General features: G+C 44.2%; 1 protein-coding gene across 6 annotated transcripts in view; it reads left to right on the top strand.

Annotated features, from left to right (window-relative positions):
• EXOC6 (exocyst complex component 6) overlaps positions 1 to 18342 on the top strand; it is a 291045-nt gene that overhangs the window by 104410 nt on the left and 168293 nt on the right. For all 6 annotated transcript variants that reach the window (XM_075612778.1, XM_075612772.1, XM_075612774.1 and 3 more), the window contains exons 7-8: positions 11165 to 11320; positions 15016 to 15084. In XM_075612778.1, coding sequence (XP_075468893.1) covers positions 11165 to 11320; positions 15016 to 15084 — 225 coding nt within the window. The remainder of the gene's footprint in view (positions 1 to 11164; positions 11321 to 15015; positions 15085 to 18342) is intronic.

Below are 18342 nucleotides of genomic sequence, written 5' to 3' on the forward strand. Positions count from 1 at the left end.
TCTAAAACTGCAAAGTTCCTTATTTTGTTGTTGGAAGTGGATAAGCCTCTCCAATCCCAGTCAGGGAAAACCTTAGTTAAGTTATTGCTCAGGTGAGCAGGGTTTTGTTTGCTTAGGTATTATTTTGTATTCCGTGTGGCAGTCTCAGTGCCTGGGACTGAATAAACCAGGCAGCAGCCTGTTTAAAGGAACAGCACGTTATGCCTCATCATTTAACCTACCCTAAAAGACCGTGTTCTAACAGTCCCGGACAGGCAGCGGAGCCCCAGGAGTAAGCCGTTTGTCACATATGGTGGAGAATGCGGGCAGAACACTAAAAGGTCTGCGGGTAAAAGAACTTTAAAGAAAAAAAAAAAAGGTTTTTTTCCCCAAACTAACGTCTATGCAAAATTGAAGTTCGAGATCCTCGCCCGCCTCGGCGTAACCACGGCTGTTCGCGCCCAAAGGTTCCACGCATTGTCCTTCACGTTGGATAAAGCCACCCGATCCCAGATGTATGACCCCATCCACCTCGCTCGGAAGTGGCTACAACCCGAGATCAACTCAGCAAGCCACATCGTGGAACGGTTGGTTGGGGACCAGTTCTTGAGTAAACTTCCCTCTGCCCTACGCTGTTGGGTCAGTCAGAGTGACCCCCACAATGCAGACGAGCTGGTGGCCCTCGTAGAAAGGTACAATGCAGCAGAGCAGCACCTGCAACCCACAGTCATGGAGCATCCCCACTACCCCAGGTTCCAGGACTCTTCTAGAGACAGTAAAAGGGTACCAGGGTTAAGGGGGGCTGAAGAGCGACGACCGCCTACACACAGCACCAGCAACAGTGGCTCGCATACTAAGGGCAATAGCCAACATGGAGAGCCGAAAAAAGGCTCTAAGTGGGACACAGACTATGTACCTAAATGTGTAAATTGTTATGAGAGGGGCCACACCGCGAAAGTTTGCCCACTAAATACTGAACCAATGCAATGCAACAGCGGTGAACCTTATTCGTTGTGGTCTCAATGTATGGGCCCTAGCCCAGAGGACCCTTTGAATATGTTTGGTTACACTAGTGTCCGAATACCTGTTGCCTATTGGGAAAAAACAGATAAACAGTTCACAAAGAGTGGCAATTTGTTGTATACATGGGGATAATCACGAATATTCCACTGTTGATGTTCTTATTGAAACAGAGTTTGGTTCTTTAGATTTCAAAGTGGGTATAGTACCCAAACTGGCACATGATGTGTTAAAAGGGACCGAATTTCCCTATTTTCTAAAAATGTGGTCCTCCTCTCAGAATAGCGCCCAGAGTTCAATAGCAGACCATAAAGAAGTAACAGAAGAAACAAATCCTTTCCCTTTTTCAGAAATGGAGGTTGACGAGGGCCCAAATAAAAAGGGGAAAGAGTGCTGTAAAATCCCCTTTCCCATGGCCACCTTGGTTGGGAATACCCCAAATCAAGATGTTGAACAGGCGCTTACCACCCAAGAACAGGATAAGACCTTCGCTGACCTAGAGGTCAGTCCTTGTAGTTTTAAGAAGGCCCAGTGGGAAGACCCCACATTAGCGGAAGCAAGGGGGAATATACGGGACCAGAATGCAGGTAGTACTCCGGAACAACCAGATAGGTCACTTGCCTACCCCTACTTCGAGGTAGAGAATGACCTAGTATATCGGGTTGATAAAAGGAAATCCATTATAACTAAACAATTGTTGGTACCACGGACATTCCGTAATGTAGTATTACACCTCACACATAGTCACCCATTGGGGGGACACCTAGGGGTGGAAAAGACAAAAGAAAAGGTTCTCCGAAGCTTCTATTGGCCTGGGTTTCTGGCAGAAATTACAAATTATTGCTCCTCGTGCCCAGAATGTCAAATCACCGCCCCGTTCAAAGCGTATCGTAGCCCATTGGTACCCCTTCCCATTTGACCGGATTGCTATGGATCTAGTAGGACCCCTAATAAAGTCTGCTTGGGGACATCGGCATATATTGGTAATATTAGATTATGCCACCCGATATCTGGAGGCATTTCCCCTACGTAGCACCTCTGCTAAAAACATAGGAAAAGAGTTAATAGTCCTGTTTACTCGGGTCGGAATTCCTAAAGATATCTTAACTGACCAGGGAACACCATTTATGTCCCAAGTAACAAAAGAGTTATGTAAACTCCTAAAAATCAAGCATCTCAGAACCTCAGTCTATCAGCCACAAACAGATGGTTTAGTGGAACGATTCAATAAAACCTTAAAAAGCATGTTACGCCGGGCGGTCGATAAGGATGGGAATAACTGGGATTGTTTGTTACCCTACCTGTTATTTGCCATTAGGGAGGTTCCCCAATCATCCACAGGCTTCTCCCCGTTTGAACTATTGTATGGCCGACACCCAAGGGGCTTACTGGATATAGCCAAAGAAACTTGGGAACATGAGGTTACCCCATACAGAAGTATAATAGAGCATGTTGCCCAGATGCAGGACCGCATAGCTGCAGTCCTACCTATAGTGAGGGAACACATGGAAAAAGCTCAAGAGGCACAGAGGAATACGTATAATAAGGGTGCTAGGATCAGAATTATTTTTCCAGGCGATAGGGTGCTAGTTCTGGTTCCCGCCGTAGAGAATAAATTCCTTGCTAAGTGGCATGGGCCATATGAGGTCTTGGAAAGAGTGGGAGAAGTAAATTACAAGGTGAGACAGCCAGGTAGGAGGAAACCTGAGCAAATTTGCCATGTAAACCTACTTAAGCCCTGGAAAGATAGAGAGGTCTTGTTAACCCTAGTACCCCCAGGTCCGTCAGAGAATCGAGAAACTGACCCAGAGGTTAGCATAGCTGAAACCCTGTCCGTTCATGAGAAACGAGAGGTCCAGAATTTAGTGAGAAGGAACAAAGAATTCTTCTCTACACAGCCAGGTAGAACTAGCGTAATTGAACATGACCTAGTCTCTGAACCGGGGGTCCGAGTTAATCTTAAACTGTACCGAATCCCAGAGGCCAAAAGAGAGGCTATAAGTTTAGAGGTTAAAAATATGCTAAAACTAGGCGTAATTGAGGAATCTCAAAGTGGGTGGAACAACCTTATTGTTTTAGTCCCAAAGCCCGATGGTTTTGCAATGACTACTGTAAACTAAACGCTGTGTCAAAATTTGATACTTATCCTATGCCAGGGGTTGATGAACTGGTAGAGAGACTGGGCAAAGCCCGATATCTCACGACCCTAGACCTAACAAAAGGGTACTGGCAGGTTCCCCTCACAGAAAGGGCAAAAGAAAAGACAGCCTTTTCAACCCCAGATGGCCTCTTTCAGTATAGGGTGCTGCCTTTTGGCTTACATGGAGCTCCCGCCACATTCCAAAGAATGATGGATAAAATTTTAAAACCACATGCTCGGTATGCTGCCGCCTACCTGGATGATGTGGTAATCCATAGTGAAGATTGGCAATCCCACCTTCCAAAGGTCCAAGCTGTGATTGACGCAGTTCGGTCTGCTGGACTAACTGCTAACCCCGCTAAATGCACTATTGGTCTGGAGGAAGCCAAGTATCTGGGGTATTCTATTGGCAGAGGTTTACTCAAACCCCAAACACTCAAAGTGGAGGCGATGCAAAATTGGCCAAGGCCAGTTACAAAAAAACAAGTAAGGACCTTTTTGGGATTAATTGGCTACTATAGAAGGTTTATTCCCAATTTTGCAACTAAGGCAACCCCACTAACCGACCTCACAAAAGCAAGAGGGCCGCTAATGGTTAAGTGGTCCCCCGAAATCAAACAGGCCTTTAGAAGCCTGAAAGAAGCTCTCTGTGCCCAACCAGTGTTGGTCACACCTGACTTCTCTAAAGAGTTTTTAGTCCAAACTGACGAATCTAAGGTAGGGCTGGGCGCTGTACTCTCCCAGGAGTCTCAAGGTGAGGAGCACTCCATCCTTTATTTAAGTAGGAAACTAAATCCCCAGGAGAAAAATTACTCCATAGTCGAGAAAGAGTGTCTCGCAATAAAGTGGGCTGTAGAGACGCTCAAATACTATATGTTGGGGAGAAAATTCCGGTTGGTCACAGATCATGCACCCCTCACCTGGATGTGTCAAAACAGAGAGAAGAATGCTAGAGTAACCAGGTGGTTCCTAATCCTACAACCCTTTAAATTTTCTGTGGAACACAGGACAGGGCACAAACATGGCAATGCTGACGGGTTGTCAAGGATGCACTCCCTAATATCCATGGTCGCTCATCCCTCGAGGTCTGAGCTGGGGGGGAGGATATGTGACAGAAACCAGGGGATGGTAATAAATTCCATATATAGGGCTCCCAGGATACTGAATAGTTTCTATCCTGTTTAGGGTGAAAAGTGCAGCCTCAGAATACATGCACTCCATCCCACAGTTTGGCAAGTGCTGGAACTGAGGGATGAGGAATCCAGACCAGAGTTTGTCTGCTGCCTGATTTCTGTCACCTGTCCTGCTAGTTAGAAATCAGGTATTTAAGGCTGATTTCCTGGTTCCTCTTCCCTCTCCCCAAGAGCCTGGAGGCAGAAAGGCTGCTGGAAGCAGAGAGGGGAAACGCCTCTCCCCAAACAGGTTAAATCATTCTGTTCCTTTTTTCTAAAACTACAAAGTTCCTTATTTTGTTGTTTGAAGTGGATAAACCTCTCCAATCCCAGACAGGGAAAACCTTAGTTAAATTATTGCTCAGGTGAGCAGGGTTTTGTTTGCTTAGGTATTATTTTGTATTCCGTGTGGCAGTCTCAGTGCCTGGGACTGAATAAACCAGGCAGTAGCCTGTTTAAAGGAACAGCACGTGACGCCTCGTCATTTAACCTACCCTAAAAGACCGTGTTCTAACAGTCCCGGACAGACGGCGGAGCCCCAGGAGTAAGTCGTTTGTCACAATATATATATATATATATATATATATATATATATATATATATATATATATATATATATATATATATATATATAAAAAAGCAAAAATGAATTGATGATACGTTCTGTGGGTAACGAAATGCTTTTATTTGTGCGAGCTTTCAAGATACACTGATCTCTTCTTCCGGCGATGGTACATTGAATAAAGCAGGCAAGGGGTTTACTCAAAAACAGTGCATCTTGGAATGTGACTAGAGCCCATCCCTCCCCCTGTGTAGTGTGCGATTTATGTCTTGAGGTATTAGATAGTCCCTGAATGTGAGGGATGTAAGAGTGTTCGTGTGTGTGTTTATGTAAGTATGTAAATATTAATAAATAAATAAATAGAGGGCCCACAGCTGTGTGTGCATACATATAGCACAGTATGTATAGACATTGCCTTTAGCACTCATGGGAAGAGAGTTCTCTCATGTCAGTAGTGACATAAAACTTCGGTCTCGGTTTAGGCCACAGTTAAGTGTCCCGAAAAGTTGCATAAATTTGCATTCGTGCAATCATCTCTCTTTCAGTGATTTAAGATTACCTTTGAGTATGGCAACCCTCAGATCGTTCATCTTATGGCCAGAGTCAGAGAAATGTTCGCCGACAGGACTGTCTCTTGTTCCGCGTGTAATGCTGTGGCGATGCAGATTCATTCTCTTGTTTAGCCCCTGTCCCGTCTCACCTATGTAGTAGCAGCCCCCTGGGCATTTCATTCACATGATGAGGTACACGACATTGCTGGTGGAACAGGTGAACCTTCCTCTGATTTTGTACTCCAGATTCCTGTGTGGTGTTTGTATTGTGCCCGCTGTGCGGAGCATTGCACAGGTTTTGCATCTTGCATCCTGGCATGGTCTTGTCCCGCATTCGGTTGTACTGTTGAATACTTTACTCCTCACCATAATTTTCTTGAGATTATGAGGTTGTCTGTATGATAATAAGGGTATTTGAGGGAAGATCTGTTGCAGTCTTGTATCTTCCCTGGAGGATGGGTTGTAGTTCCCTGACGATCTTGCGTAGGGCTTCTAGGTGTGGGTTATATGTGACCACCAAAGGTACCCTATCGCTTGTCTCTTTCTGTCTGTATTCAAGTAGATCACTTCTTGGTACATATATATATATATTTTGCACAAATTACAACAATGTTAAATTTTCTGCATGCCTTTCCCTTGACTGATGTACAACTTTTCTTAATACGAAAGTGGAGTGAAAAACATAATAGTTGGATACAGCATTTTAAGATCTAGGATCAAAATACTAAGAAGTTGATGTGTTAACGCAAAGAAAAGTTTGCTTTTGCACACCGTACCATTTTTGGCTGCACCATTTCCCACCGTTAAGCTCAGTAATAGCCAAACCATTATATTTAATATTCAAGGACTCCATTTCCACCGGCTCAGTACAACAAGATTGGCGTAAAGCAGATGTGGTACCTATATTTAAAACGGGAGCTAGATCACAACCGGGAAATTACAGACCTGTAAGTCTGACTTCAATAGTGGGGAAACTACTTGAAGGTTTAATACGGGATAATATTCAGGAATACCTAATGGAAAACAAAATTATTAGTAATAGTCAGCATGGATTTATGAAGGATAGATCTTGCCAAACTAACCTTATTTGTTTCTTTGAGGAGGGTAGTAGGAATTTAGACCAGGGTAATGCAGTTGATGTGGTCTACTTAGATTTTGCAAAGGCTTTTGATATGGTTTCACACAAGAGGTTGGTGTACAAAATAAAGAAAATTGGACTCAGTAATAATATTTGCACCTGGATTGAAAACTGGTTAAACGACAAACAACAGAGGGTTGTCATAAATGGAACTTTTTCAGGTTGGGCTAAAGTCGTGAGTGGAGTACCTCAGGGATCGGTACTGGGACCCCTGTTTTTTAACTTGTTTATTAATGACCTTGAGGTTGGGATCTAGAGCAAAGTCTCCATCTTTGCTGATGATATTAAATTGTGTAAGGTAATAGAATCAGAGCAGGATGTAATTTCTCTTCAGAAGGACTTGGAGAGACTGGAAACGTGGGCAGGTAAATGGCAAATGAGGTTTAATACAGATAAATGTAAGGATATGCATTTGGGATGCAAGAATAAAAAGGCGACTTACAAATTAAATGGAGATATATTGGGGGAATCCTTGATGGAGAAGGATTTAGGAGTGCTTGTAGACTGCAGGCTTAGAAATAGTGACCAATGTCATGCAGTAGCTGCAAAGGCAAACACAATCTTATCTTGCATCAAAAGGGCAATGGATGGAAGGGAAGTAAACATAATTATGCCCCTTTACAAAGCATTAGTAAGACCACACCTTGAATATGGAGTACAATTTTGGGCACCAATCCTAAGAAAAGACATTATGGAACTAGAGAGAGTGCAGAGAAGAGCCACCAAATTAATAAAGGGGATGGACAATCTAATTTATGAGGAGAGGCTAGCTAAATTAGATCTGTTTACATTAGAAAAGAGGCGTCTAAGAGGGGATATGATAACTATATACAAATATATTCGGGGACAATACAAGGAGCTTTCAAAAGAACTATTCATCCCACGGGCAGTACTAAGGACTCGGGGCCATCCCTTAAGGTTGGAGGAAAGGAAATTTCACCAGCAACAAAGGAAAAGTTGTTTACAGTAAGGGCAGTTAAAATGTGGAATTCATTACCCATGGAGACTGTGATGGCAGATACAATAGATTTGTTCAAAAAAAGGTTGGACATCTTTTTAGATGGGAAAGGTATACAGGGATATACTAAATAAGTATACATGGGATGGATGTTGATCCAGAGATTAATCCGATTGCCAATTCTTGGAGTCAGGAAGGAATTAATTTTTCCCCTTAATGGGGTTTTTTGTTTGCCTTCCTCTGGATCAATAAGTAAGTATAGATATAGGATAAAGTATCTGTTGTCTAAATTTAGCATAGGTTGAACTTCATGGACCTATGTCTTTTTTCAACCTCACCTACTATGTAACTATGTAACTATGTTTCATCAGACATACTGTAAGAAACAATTTCTAACATTGTGGTGGAAAAAACGGAACACAGAGACACAGAGTTTGATCAATCTGATTCCAATGTGTGCACTAAGTAACTCCTCCCCAACTCCTCCTCCTGACACTTATTTATTTATTTTATTTATAAAATATTTTTACCAGGAAGTAATACATTGAGAGTTATCTCTCGTTTTCAAGTACGTCCTGGGCACAGAGTTAAGACAAATAATACATGGTTACAAATACAGTTACATAAATGAGCAGGTTATACATTATATACAAGATATTGCATGCACTTCACAAGCTGTTACACGCTGGGCAAAATTGGAGCAAAGTATTTTGATACCTAGATGCCGAAGAAATTGTCTTGCTACACAGGGAGTGATTCATTAAACTCTGATAGTGCCAGTTAACATAATTTGGAATTTCCGTGCAATAGTGCCCCAAACCGCACTATCACAGTTTAATGCATGGGTCATCAACACCAGTCCTCAAAGGCCACCAACAGGTCAGGTTTTAAGGATATCCCTGCTTCAGCCCAAGTGGCTCAATCAGTGGCTCAGTCGCACATCGATAGTTGATATCCTTATAAGCTGATCTGATGGTGGTCCATGAGGACTGCAGCTGGCCGCTCCTGGTTTAATGGATAACCCCCTCATAGACCCCATGAAATGCATATGTACAGCACAGCATCTATTCACAATTCAATCTACAATAAAAAAGGATTAAGATCATTATTTTCTTTCTGTGGGATCATGTATGACACTGGAAGTGACTTATCTGCATTGAAATTCATTACTAATCCTTTCAACGTTTGCTTCTTCGGGAAGCGTTCAGCGGGTTGAAGATGAATAAGCCTCACTTAATTACAGCATTGAAAGGAAACTTTTCTAATGCGTGCAGACAGCCAGTGATCTTTACCCAGAATAATCCCAGACCGTGTCCTATATCGCAGTTAAATGTGCTGCACAAAACTGACTCATTGGACTTTATACATCCAATGTGACACTTACTACCTGAGCTATTTGTTGTTCGTGTGAATGATTGAAATTAAGCAGTAAAACAAACCAGCTTTTTGAATAAGCCCCTTTCTGCCAGTGTTGCCAGCAATATATGACTTTGCAATACATTAGAGCAGACCTGCACAACTCCAGTCCTCGAGGGCCGCAAACAGGCCAGGTTTTCAGGATATCCCTACTTCAGCACAGCTAGCTCAATTAGTGGCTCATTCATACTGAGCCATTAATTGAGCCAGCTGTGCTGAAGTAGGGATATCCTGAAAACCTGGCCTGTTTGCGGCCCCTGAGGACTGGAGTTGTGCAGGCCTGCATTAGGCTGAGGCCCCGCTGCGGTCGGCGGTGCGTGAGCTCGGGCCACCAGCCCCTTACCTGATGTGTGCTTGTCCCGCTGCCTCCTTCTGACAGGGCTGACTGCGTGCTGTGACGCGTCAGCCTGCCGGAGCTACCAGCGGCTTGTGTTCTGCAGCTCTGATGCGTCACGTGGTGCACGTGTCAGCCAATGAGGAGGGGAGGAGGAAGGAGCTACGGGAGGGAGGCGGCTTGGGAGGGAAGTCTGTTAGTTAGGCAGCCGTGCATAGCTCTCCCTCTCCCCCCCTCTCGTGCATGGCTCTCCCTCCCCCCCTCCCGTGCATGGCTCTCCCTCCCCCCCTCCCGTGCATGGCTCTCCCTCCCCCTCCCGTGCATAGCTCTCCCTCCCCCCTCCTGTGCATGGCTCTCCCTCCCCCCCTCCCGTGCATGGCTCTCCCTCCCCCCTCCCGTGCATGGCTCTCCCTCCCCCCTCCCGTGCATGGCTCTCCCTCCCTTCCCCCCCTCACGTGCCTGGCTCTCCCTCCCTCCCCCCACTCCCGTGCATGGCTCTCCCTCCCCCACTCCCGTGCATGGCTCTCCCTCCCCCTCCTGTGCATGGCTCTCCCTCCCCCCTCCCGTGCATGGCTCTCCCTCCCCCCTACCGTGCATGGCTCTCCCTCTCCCCCCTACCGTGCATGGCTCTCCCTCCCCCTCCCGTGCATGGCTCTCCCTCCCCCTCCCGTGCATGCCTCTCCCTCCCCCTCCCGTGCATGGCTCTCCCTCCCCCCTCCCGTGCATGGCTCTCCCTCCCCCCCTCCCGTGCATGGCTCTCCCTCCCCCCCTCCCGTGCATGGCTCTCCCTCCCCCCCTCCCGTGCATGGCTCTCCCTCCCCCCCTCCCGTGCATGGCTCTCCCTCCCCCCCTCCCGTGCATGGCTCTCCCTCCCCCCCTCCCGTGCATGGCTCTCCCTCCCCCCTCCCGTGCATGGCTCTCCCTCCCCCCCACTCCCGTGCATGGCTCTCCCTCCCCCCCACTCCCGTGCATGGCTCTCCCTCCCCTCCTCCCGTGCATGGCTCTCCCTCCCCTCCTCCCGTGCATGGCTCTCCCTCCCCCCTCCCGTGCATGGCTCTCCCTCCCCCTCCCCCTCCCGTGCATGGCTCTCCCTCCCCCCCCCACTCCCGTGCATGGCTCTCCCTCCCCCTCCCGTGCATGGCTCTCCCTCCCCCCCCCACTCCCGTGCATGGCTCTCCCTCTTCCTACTGCAACACTGTCCAGAAAGCTTGCTATACTTATGTAAACATCAGCCCTACTTTTGTTTTGATTTACAAGCGTTTTTATGAAAGGACAGTACATTTTATTATTTACCTAAACAGGCCCAAGTAATGTGCAGCCTCGCTAAACTCTGCCCTTCTAATTGTGCGGTGTTTATGGGGCTTACCCTATATGGGCTTAAGCGCCAAATCAGGTCTTTTTTGGCTGAAATCCATGTTTGAAGTCAATGGGGAATTTGTGCCTCGCCCAGCCAGATGTCACTTTATATATATATATATACTCACTCACTCACTCCATCAGCAGTAACCTTGATAATTGTTTTAATTTCCTTTATTTTGCCTGCCTGGAAAGCACCATTTTGGGTGCTGTCTGTGGGGCTGCTGCAGCTGTGCGGTGTCTGTGATGGCCCTGCCCCCTACGTCATGGCCACGCCCCCGACCCATTTTGGTCCCTCCCCCCCCCCCGCTCCGGAAAAAGTTTCCTGCAGACCGCAGATCGCGGTGCAGTGAGTTGCACGCGCCGCCGGCAAGCAAGACAGCCGTGCGAACGCGTGCAGCGGGGCCTTAGCCTTAGAGCCTTGTTAGCAGGGAGGGGAATGTGTGGTGACTTTTTTGGTTGCGTCCTATATAACCGAAATGTTTGGTTTTTATTCATACTAACGCTTTTCTTCTCCTTCTAAAAAAACACAAAACAGGCACAGCAGCAGAAAATTTTTAATATTGCTCTGCATAAACAAACCAATGTGAATGATAGAAAACCCCTGTATATAATTAATGGCCATGTTCCTGACGGCGAAAATGGAGTCAAATCAAAATGTGAGGGGGTTGAAGACGAAGATACAGAGGAAGAGGTATCTTTATATGTGATTTCTATCATTGTCATTGTGGGGCAGTGTTACGTATATATATATTTGAGTAAATTAAAGCAGAAAAACGCGTGAAACCTTATGGGTTTTTTTAAACAATCAGTTCTGTAGTATTCGATAATAGTGATTTTTTTTTTAATTAAACTCTTAATGCCATTTTTAATGAGTTTTAAAGCCTCCGTTGATTTCTATAGCAGGTTTTAGCCCACCTTCCAAGCAGTGCAAGATCTTTGCAACACTTTCCTGTTTGTGATCATTTGTTGCCGATATTCCCAGCAGTTTGAGCTGCAAACTGTAACAATAGATAATATTACCTTAGTAATATAAGGATACATTGTAGCTGCTGAGTTACACTGACTGAAGGATTGATTGAAACTGAAAGGCAGCCATTATGTTAGGCACACAACCTGTATTTTTACAGATTTATAACAGGAGCACCAAACGATTGCCAGATTAGGTAAGAATGTAGAATTATACATTGTCACACGCTTTACATATATAAATAAGAAAAAAAGGGAGAAAGTATGTGGTATCATGGAACAGCTGACACTGTGTAGTGGAAAATAAGGACCTTGATATAAACGAATGGAGCTGGCATGCTGCTAACATGCTGTAACAACTGCTGGCAGGAATAACCACGTAGAGGGTAAATAATAATAAATTACCTCTGTGGTCCCGCTCGAGCTCGCAGTCTTCTTGTCGTTCCGGTCCAAAAATGACACACCATATCTGTAGTGTCCCGCACTGTTTCCCAAGAGCTGCATACCGACAATACAGCAGATGTCTGGTCCTGCCCTGCTGCTGTGGGTCCGTCCAATCAGAAAGCCAAGCCAAGAACACTGTGAGGGATTGGTGGACAACCCGAACACGCCAAAGCACTCACAACTCACCGGGTTAGAACAAAAATAAAAGGAAATGTATTAAACTACATGATTAAAATAACATACTGGGGACAAAACAGAAAAGGGTCTCCCCCAAATATTCCAGGAGACACCTTCTCGCGCGAGAAGACTCCTTACACCCCATTCAAGTGAAACGGCGGTAAGATGTGTTCCTGGCCCCAGAATGTGACGTATGGAATAGCACTGCCTAGTAAATACGGGCTATAATTGGATAAAATCTTTGTAACCGAGTCGCTATGTTTTACATGACAAATAGATGATTAAACGCACTTCCAACCTCCCAGAATTATTAGGGTTTTTTTTTCACAGTTAAAACAGCACTGTGGGTCTTCACCAAACAAATGAAAATGTTCTTCTATTCCCCTGGCATTTCATTAAACCACAAATCATTTCGCAGGTCATGTTCATTGACTTAATTTCATTTTATGTATATATTTATGTATATATTTATATAAATATCTAAATTACAACAATGCAAAAAAAGAAAATGTATATTTTCTGCAGGCCTTTCCCTTGGCCGATGCACAACTTTTTTTTTAAATACGAAAGTGGAGTGAAAAACATAATAGTTGGATACAGCATTTTAACATTTAGGAGCAAAATACCAAGGAGTTTGCTTTTGCACACCGTGCCATTTTTGGCTGCACCGTTTCATCAGACATAAGAAACAGTTTCTAACATTGTGGTGGGAAAAAAACCAGAACACGGACACAGAGTTTGATCAATCTGAACCCAATGTGTGCACTATGTAACTCCTCCCCAACTCCTCCTCCTGACACGGCACAATTCGCAAGCTGTTACACGCTGGGCAAAATTTGAGCAAAGTGTTTTGATACCTAGATGCTGGAGGAATTAATTTAAGGAAAAGCGCAAAGACACAGACGTACTGCATTTCAGTGACAATCACAGCATATCTGTAGTGCAATAAGCATGCCCGTTTGTTGTTCACTGCAGCGTGCGTTGGTTGTGGCAATTGATAGCTGTGTTTAACTTCATACGCCTCCTTTACGTATTGAACATCTTACAGTAAATACTTTGGAAATAGTCAACTACGGAGGCAGTCAACACGGCTGACAGCTCCACACAGACAGAATTCAGCACAGCCCATGATGAAGTGCCTCAGTCTTGTCCCTTGTGTTCAACCACAGGGCTTGGGTTTTCTTTACAAACAATGTAAATTGCATTAACAGTTTAGTTAAAACCACATTGAAATGGAAACTACTTTGAGCACAGAGGTGGGAAGCTTCCCAGGGGGCAGGGGAATAAAAAGGTTAAAACCTTCTTGACCATGAAATCTTTCAATCGTTATCTTCAAGTATTTTATTTGTAGGATGGTTGTTTTTATTGTGTTTTGTACTGTTACACTTTTTTTTTTTACTATACGTTGTATTTGTCTTATAGCATGTACTGAACCTATTTCATATCGCTATTAATAGATTTTCATAGTATTCTCTAGTCAGAAAAGAACTATTCCAAACTCCTGGGTATAAGATATTTATAGAATATATAGACATAGTTTTCGAACCAGTAATAGTATAGTGAGCTCAACCGCATTTGAATATTTATCTGACTCTGGCCCAAACTCGCTAAACTCCATAAAGCCATTTAACCTAAAGTTACGTCAGGTTAATAGAAAGCTTTACTTAGTAACGAAAGTTATGTTGATATCATGCTAGAGGCCATCCAAGCAGGCGATTTTTTTGTGGCAATTTTATTTTTAACATAGGATTGAAACAGGGATTGAACCCCGATAATTTCAGCTCCGGGGACCCCCTGATTCCGGAGATACCTACGCAGGGGGTGCCGGTAGCCGCTCCGCTCGGGCTAGCAGGGATCGCGTAATGGTGACCTCATCCGGCGAGGCTTCCTATTGGCCCACGTGCCCGGGGGGCTTTAAACTTTTCTGAGATACCAGCACCCCTTTCAGAGATCTGTATCCCGGGGAGCAGGGGTTCTCCAGAGCTGAAATTAATGGGGTTCAGCTCCAGAGAACCCCTGCTTAAAACTTATGTTAAAAAATTGATATATAAATATATGCAAATTGTCTACTAGCCTAAGACCACCCAACTCATAAAGCTCCGTTAATGTTAATGCCAAAAAGTAACGTTACGTTATGTCGGGGGTGCGCAAACTGGGGGGCGCGAGATTTATTTGGGGGGCGCGGCGGTTACAGAGGCCCCGCGCTCTTCAGCATAAAGCATCTGTAACTCACTTCTGTGAATTGAGCCGGCTTTGGGCCACGCGTCGCCATGGCAACGCAATTGACGCAGCGGGGTCACATGCCGTGACGTCACATGACCCCGCGGCATCATTTGACGCCGCATTAAAGGTAAGGGGAGGCGCGACACGGGTGGAGAGCAGGCATGGGGGGGCGCAGCGCAGGAAGTTTGCGCACTTCGGCGTTGTCATACCTAAACCTGGCTCTTTCTGTGTTTCTTGATCTTTACACGAAGACAGATAAATAACTATTTCCACATTTAACATGTATTAAAATGTAGTAAAAGTAAATGATACTCATATATCGAATGCTAAAAAAAAATAACGATTTCATTTGAACTAACAATACGAAATCTAGCAAATCAAAAGTCTGCAAAGTATGTTTAAGAATCAGCGCAGAATGTGTGCGTTTCAATAATTGTATCAATGGGCAAAGCATAAATATAAATGTATGAATAATGTAAACCATGAAACGTGACAAACAGCTCAGGCGCCTGCACATTTGATTTGACAGCCTTTTAATATATGAATAATCTCTTGTATCTCGTTATCATCTTGCAGGTCTTAACTGCTCAGGATCTGGTAGATTTCTCACCGGTGTACAGATGTCTCCATATTTATTCGGTTTTGGTATGTAGTTTTGCTAGAAACGTTTATGTATTATTGGTGCTTATTGTTTTTACTGTTTCAATGTGTCCCTCCTCTCACCGGTTTCATTGGGGAAAATATCTTTGCTGAAGAAGCAAATCAGGGGGAAATTTAGCAATTTGCTTTACAAAATGTTTAGCGAAAACGCAAGCTTGGCACAATATCGAATCGTGCATTGAAAGGCCGTGCGCAAGATCACGCTGCCCTCTATATACGGCCATTTGCGTGAAAATATGGCGAAGAAGTTACATTCTGATGAGATTCTTGCGAAATGGCTACATTCTGGTGAAGTTGGCAACATTTGGGGAAATTTCAAGCCATGCGAACCTTCCCCCAAAATGTCCCAATTAAGTGAAATGTAAGCAAAAAAACTGTTTTACTGAGGTAAATACAGCCATATTTGTATTTTTCATAGTTGTGGCAAAGTTGTCTGAATCAAACATAAATGAAATATTCAGTCCTGTGTTATAATAAAAAACATAAATGACCTTTATGCTGTTTTTATTGTATTGAACTGCCCCCAAACTGCTATCTTTCCTCTTAATAGTCTTCCTGTGCCTCTCAATTGAGGTTCTCCTGATTAGTCTGGTATCTTCCTAAACGTTGTAAATCTTCTCAGACTTGTTTTCCTGTAATAAAATTTTTATAGTCTTGTCATAACGATGAAGAAGTCCAGATTTAGGAGGGAAAGGAGGAATTTCTAATGCAAAGCTGGCAAAGTGTGACTGGTTTGATATACCGTGGGATGGCCAAGGAAGGTGAACATTATGCAGCAGGAAGCGTAATTGTGCAAATCAAGTCGATCGCCACAAAGATGCATCACGAATAAATCTTGCATCTGTCTTTCTTACCTTCTGAGAGGGAGAAAACAGCACACGCACACAAAAGAAAGTTTGCAGGAACAGCAGCCTTTCCACTACAAGCCATGAATAAATATTATAATGACGTTCATTTTGCAGAGCCCACATATTACGTACTTCTTATCGGTCCCATGGAGTTTGGAGCCGTGCAAAAGTTCAAGGAGTCAATGTGGAAACCCCAGTGTAGGTGCTATACAATGGTCCGTTATCCGTCGAAAATGGCTTATCCAACGTCAGACCACGCATTCCGCTGAACGCATTATCCGACGTCGGAACGGAGTATCCGATGCTCACCGCCGCGGATTAACATTGGATCCGCAATCTGACGCCGGTGTGTGGGATGGATTCTGGCGGATAACCGAGGACCACCTGTACTGGACAACTATCCACAGGTGCAGGGGTGGCCATCTCCAGTCTTCAATGGCTGAGTCACTGATTGAGCCACCTGTGCTGAAGCAGGGATATCCCTAATACCTGGCCTGTTGGTGGCCCTTGAGGACTGGAGTTGGCCGCCCTTGCACAAGTATTTTGCACACTATTTCTCCTTACTGCACGTAATAGGTATGCTGCATATTGTCAGTGATGAAGAAGTCCAGTAGAGGACTCTTCCTCCTTATAGCTGGATCTCATTTGTTTTCTTGTTGTATACAGATGGAAGGTAGTACTTTATTGCTACAGTATGTTATGTTGTCTATGTAATCAGCCATTGAAATGGCCATTAGCCATCAATAGCAATGCTTGTATGACATTGAACTCAAGTGTAAGGGAGGTCCGAAACAACAAATATGCTGCAAATATGGATATTTGTCAAATGCAAGTATGTTACCTTGTTATTGCTATAGGTTTAAAAATAGTGTCCTGCAAATTTTAAAGGGATTTGAAATTGTACAGATGGGCCCTCTACCAGTCAGTTGCATATATAGTGTTTTATAGAAAAAAAATATCCATTACACACTAAACTTCATAAAATGCAACTACAATTGAATATAAATATGCAACATCCTGAGATTATTCACTGAAAAGTTGCCCAAATAGCTGGAACACAAATATTCCCCATAAATTACTGTATTTGTATGGCAGAGACAGTCTCCGCCAAACACACATGAACACTGTAACAGGGGACTTATCCCTGTTCACAAATGTGCCTCTAATCCAGCAGTGTGGTGGTTAACTGCTGGTAGCAAATTAACTAACACCACCTGCCGGATTACAGGTGGTAGAAAACGCCTGCCTTTGAGACAGGAAGTGACTCCTTAGCTCACGTGTGAGCTGAACTTTGGAGACAGAGCAGAGGTTCTTGAGTCTCCCAGGAGAGACTGACCAAGAGAACACAGATCTCTGGAGCTGAAAAATAAGACTTCTAAACCTGGATGCTGACATTTTCTGTGCACACACGGGTGCGGTTCCAGGAGAGCAGAGAAGCTTACTCTACAGCAGATAACAGATAAGACTTTTATTACAAGACTTTTTATATCTGTTCATTTCATGCTATGTGTTTGGGGCTGGGAGACATGCTTATCTAAGGGAGTTGTGAACTGTATAGTATTTCACTAGAAATACTCCCAGGTGAATAGAAGCTTTGTTTCCCCCTTGTTTGGATGGTTTCCTGATGCTAAGGAAAAGGCACAATAAAGCCTTGTTATAATTTCACCTTACAAAGTCTCCAATTGTGTACCTCTGTGAGCGTCCGTCTACAAACACTTTCTCTACGCTGTAGCTCTAGATGAAGATGACCACTGGTAATGAGAAGCAGTGCCATGGCGATGGTATGATTTGCATACTGGGAACAATGCTGGTGTCTGGCATGTTCAGAAATGTACCTTCATCTGTAGCTCCATATGTTTTAGAAATATTTCTGCATTAGTGAAACTTTATCAATCTATTTATCTATCTCAATGTCTTGTATAGTGCATACACAGAGCAAACTCTGCTCCTATGCGCTTACAGAGGGTCTACAAGATAACTGGTTCTGTGAGACGCATACAGTACCTACCCGTGTAGTATTTCATTGGTGCCACCAATTTTATTTGGACCATCTGTTCTAAGCACAGGACAGGTGCTTAGGATACAGTAACTTCTACATTTGAACAAGCAGATTTTTAGTTGCGACCCACACTGCTCGAAGCACAGAGCATGTGCTCGGACACGGATAATGGGTGTTTGGCGGAGTCTCTGCCATGCAAGTCATTTATGAAGAACATTCGTGTTCCAGCTATTTGGGCTAATCTGACATTTTCAGTGCCTTAAATCACCTGATCTTATTGCTGCAGATGTTTATTCAATTTAAGCTGCATTTTATGATTTTTTTGTGTATTAAAAGTTCTTCTATGATACACTATTTATATATGTATGGTATATTGCAGGGGTGCACCAACTTTCC

The sequence above is a fragment of the Ascaphus truei genome, chromosome 8 (genome assembly GCF_040206685.1).
Source record: "Ascaphus truei isolate aAscTru1 chromosome 8, aAscTru1.hap1, whole genome shotgun sequence".
Lineage (NCBI taxonomy): Eukaryota > Metazoa > Chordata > Amphibia > Anura > Ascaphidae > Ascaphus > Ascaphus truei.